General features: G+C 53.5%; 1 protein-coding gene across 1 annotated transcript; it reads right to left on the bottom strand.

The window, feature by feature from the left end:
- Positions 1–432: 432 nt before the first annotated feature.
- On the bottom strand, positions 433–1405 carry LOC138102724 (deoxyuridine 5'-triphosphate nucleotidohydrolase-like). Its single transcript, XM_069000486.1, has 2 exons — positions 1370–1405; positions 433–819 (listed from the first exon to the last, which is right to left on the bottom strand). Exons 1-2 carry the CDS (start codon positions 1403–1405, stop codon positions 433–435), a joined length of 423 nt encoding a protein of 140 aa, XP_068856587.1.
- Positions 1406–3814: the final 2409 nt, after the last annotated feature.

Genomic DNA, 3814 nt, shown 5'->3' with positions numbered 1-3814 from the left:
TTGTCTGTTACCGGCCACTGCTCGACCCAAACAGGGTCATCTGTTAACCAGGTGAGAGCCTGTATGGGCGGCTGATCGGCAGCGGCCATCAGCATAAATGCTGGTCTGTGGTGAGCACAAGGCCTAGCTGCGCGAGGATGTCACGTCAGATCAGGCCTTGCAGGGTCTGAGGCAGCTTCATAGCATAGGGGCTACACACAATGGATTGATTGTCTTCAAATTCTAGGTTAATTGGGGTTGCACTTACTTGGGGGATTTGTGTTCCTCCCACCCCTACCAGAGTGGCTGCTGGTTTTTCCAGTCTCCAACCAGGTGGCCATACCGCCTGGTTGATTATGGTAACGTCAGCACCTGTGTCGAAAAGCAGCTGCATGTTGATGGCTTCTGCCCCCTTTAGCAGGATCACTTGCCGCTGAGGTCTCTGGGCCAAGTTCAATGACAAAACACGTCGAACCCAGAGGACCCAAAACCATGGTCTCCGCGGACATTGTTGTTGCTGGTCCCCCCGTTGGTCATTAGGGGAATGGGGATGATTTGGGCCATGCGACTGCCCTGCGGGATAATCACGGGTGGTTGCAGCGCATAGGCCATGATCTTAATTTCACCAGTGTAGTCAGCGTCGATGACTCCAGGGAGAACCACTACTCCCTGCCAGCTGGTTGATGACTGCCCCACGAGTAGGCCACCCAAACGAGGGCCATCTGATGACAGGGGGCCCTTGGCTGTGGTTGGGATCAGGGTGACCTGGCGGTCTGTCAGTGTGACTTCTATTGAGGTTGCCACGCCCACTCCGAGGCTCCCTCGGGTGGCTGGCTGGTTCTGGTGAAGGAAACCACCGGGGTTGCACTCGACTCGTGGCTCTTTGGGGCACTCATTTGTGTCCTGGCATGAGACCCCACCGTGCTGCGCTGGCTGTTTCCCGCATGATGGCCTGCTATGGTGGCATGGGTGTCGGAATTGCAGTTGTGGCACCACACCGGTTCCTGGCAAGTGCGCCTCAGGTGCCCCTCTTCACTGCATCGGAAACAGGTTACTCTGCCCGTCTGGGGACCAGGAGGTGGGCCAGCAGCCTTCGCCCCCTTTTTTCTTTGCGCCCCTCTGGTCAGTGCTGAGGCGATGACTTGTCCCTGTTGTTGCAGGACATTCTGCAGTGTTGCAGTAAAAGCAGCTGTTTGAGATGACTGTTCTGCACGGGTAGCATGCACGAGCATCTCGTCTACTCCTGCTCCCTGGGGCAGCATAGCAAGAATTGTCTTAGTTTGCCTATTAGCATTTTCAAATGCAAGTGTTCAGAGCATTTACTCTTGGAGCTCTTCAGAGAACTCAGTTGCATCCTTTAAGGCTGCTGACAAACGGTCGATGAACTGACCGTATGGTTCTGACAGCCCCTGTCGGACTGCTGCATATGGGGGAGACTACTTCTTTTCAGGTACTGACAACAAGGCTTTGTGGGCAAGAGTCTGTGACAACTGATGAATGACTATGGGCAGGGTCAGTTGCGTCACTGTCGCTCCGTAAGCCCCGCTCCCAGTTAGCATGTCAGCTTGGAGTGCATACAGTGGGTTTTGTATGTCACCTTGGTGTTTGCTAGCTTCTTCTTGTGCTAGCCGCTTCCACGTTCGCTCCCAGAGCAGGAACTGTGATGGGGTTAATAACAACTGTGCGATGCTGATGCAATCATCAGGACACAGGACATGTGCTGTAAAGATAAACTGCAGGATGCTCCGTGTAGCTTCAGACCATAGACCATGCATGGCGACTGTTTGCTTTGCTTGCTGCAAGAGCTTCCAGTCATGGGGTTCCCACTTTGCAGTGTCCCCTTGTATCTGTACAGGGCAAGCGAGGGCATCCACTGCTTGCCAATCACCCTCAATGATTGCATCACGGATAACTCCATTCCATCTCCTTCGCAATGGGTCAGTCCTCTCCGTCGGGGCTGATGGAAATGATGGCTGCACCTCCCCTTGCAGGCAGGGAAGGGCTGTAGGCACTGTGCCCAATTCTCCTGACGTGAACGTAGGAGCTCTGGGTGCTAACTTGACCGGTGGGGCCACGGGACGCCACGGTGCTGATGGTGTAATATCACAGGCTTTGGACTCCAGCGCGTCCTGCCGTGTAGATAAGTCAGCAAGCCTTTTGATTACTTCTTGCATCATCTCTTGGTGGTTCTCCTCCTCTTGCGGCTGACCCCCGGCTGTTCTGGCTGGCTCTGGCTCTGCAGGCGATGAAACCGCAGAGGCTACTTCGCCGTCAGACGTTGCTCTGCTGTCCGGCGGAGGGGGTTGTGCTCTGCCGCTTTCGGCCGGGCATTAGGACCGCTCGTTTCCGCTGCCACTTTCGGCTGGGCACTAAGACCACTCGTTTCTCCTTCGCCCGCCTGCGCCCCGCCCCCTGAGTCGGGTGGCTCTGCTTCCACCTTTGCAGCCATTTCTCCCTCAGACGTCGGAAGGGTAACTTCCTTCCCCGTCGAGTCCAGCAACTCCCGCAGCGAGCGGACAGATACTGCTGTGCCCTTAATCGGTCTACTTGCGGCCAGCCCGAAGAACCGTGCAACCCTGGACTCCGCCCTGGTCCCTGGCCGCCGCTTTGTAAGACCCCCATCTGTTCCCTTCCCGGAGCCACCACACCCCAAAGCCTCAATGGCCGCCACGGCCACTGTCCTTTCGGCTTTCATCTCTGCGAGAGTGTTAGTTATGGCTCTCCAAGTTAAGCCGAGAGCTTTAGCTCCTTTAGCTTCCTTTCCACCCTCAATCGTGGACAGCCACAATTCGTTCCCTATTACCGCAGGCCTGGTTCCTACAGTATATCACCATGTCCCGCAGCCATAGGGAGGAGGAGGAGAGAAGATCCAGCAGGCAGGAATTGTGCAGCAAGATTGATTTATTTAATTATTTTACAAACTCTTTTATAGACTTTTTTCTTCATAGTCTAATTGGACAAAGGATCAGCCATCCCTTGGGGGTGATTGGCTAAAATCCTAAAACATCCATTGTCAAAATATTTTTCTACTATACCGTAAACAAGACTTTTCAAGGTTGCAGGTGGCTTGGTTGTTTAGATTCCCTGCTACCTCTTCTGTGAGAGAGAAAAATCTCTCACAGACTTAGAAAATAGCAAGAAAATCCTTGCTAGCAGCATTTTTGTATCTACAGTTCCCTACTTCCCACCACGCTTCGGTCGAAAACAAAAGCAAAGTGTAACTCAATAATCCATGTTCCCGGGCCCACGTAACGAGGGCATTCAGATCTCGGTCTTTCATAATCTCACCTCTCTTAGAGAGGATACTAGCTAGGACTCAAGTCCCCGCCTCATAATCCATAGCTTCTTTCCTGCAGGTACTTGCTTAGCCATGCGAAATTGCGGTCTCCGGCCACTCAGCTTTGAGGTTTAGCCTCCGGCTTTACTCGGCTTTGGGGCTTATCCTCTGGCCTTCTATTCGGCTTTGAGACCGGGCCCCCGGCTTTACTCGGCTTTGGGGCCACCCGCTCTGATTTCCCCAGGATCCAGCACCGATAATACGATGATTCGGAGTCTTACCGCCTTTAAGCTAACCTGCATGTAGCAAAACTCACTCGGGTCCCTGCCATTCGGGTGCCAGGTATAGTGGGGGGGTGTCCCGGGTGCAGGGGAACCAGCCAGAGACACGACACAAACACCAATATGATTTGAGCATTGTGCTCCCCTTTATTGTTTACTTACACCAAGTTATACTTTGCAAAGTTCATGCCCCTTTCCCATGAGAAAGCCTCTAAGCAGCAGGGGAGCTGACTAGTGTATACTTTTTCCCAAGGCTGTTCAAGGCTGCTGGCTATCA

The sequence above is a fragment of the Aphelocoma coerulescens genome, assembly GCF_041296385.1.
Source record: "Aphelocoma coerulescens isolate FSJ_1873_10779 chromosome W unlocalized genomic scaffold, UR_Acoe_1.0 ChrW_unloc_scaf_1, whole genome shotgun sequence".
Lineage (NCBI taxonomy): Eukaryota > Metazoa > Chordata > Aves > Passeriformes > Corvidae > Aphelocoma > Aphelocoma coerulescens.
The sequence above is the reverse complement of the archived record's forward strand: the minus strand, read 5'-3'. Positions and strand labels throughout refer to the sequence as shown.

Bases quoted from the DNA above. Each gene is read 5' to 3' on its own strand.
- LOC138102724 (XM_069000486.1), bottom strand. From the start codon at position 1,405: ATGCAGCAGTCCGACAGGGGCTGTCAGAACCATACG. The intron at 820-1,369 runs GTCAGTTCATCG...TTCCTTCACCAG, and splicing joins GGGGCTGTCAGAACCATACG to AACCAGCCAGCCACCCGAGG.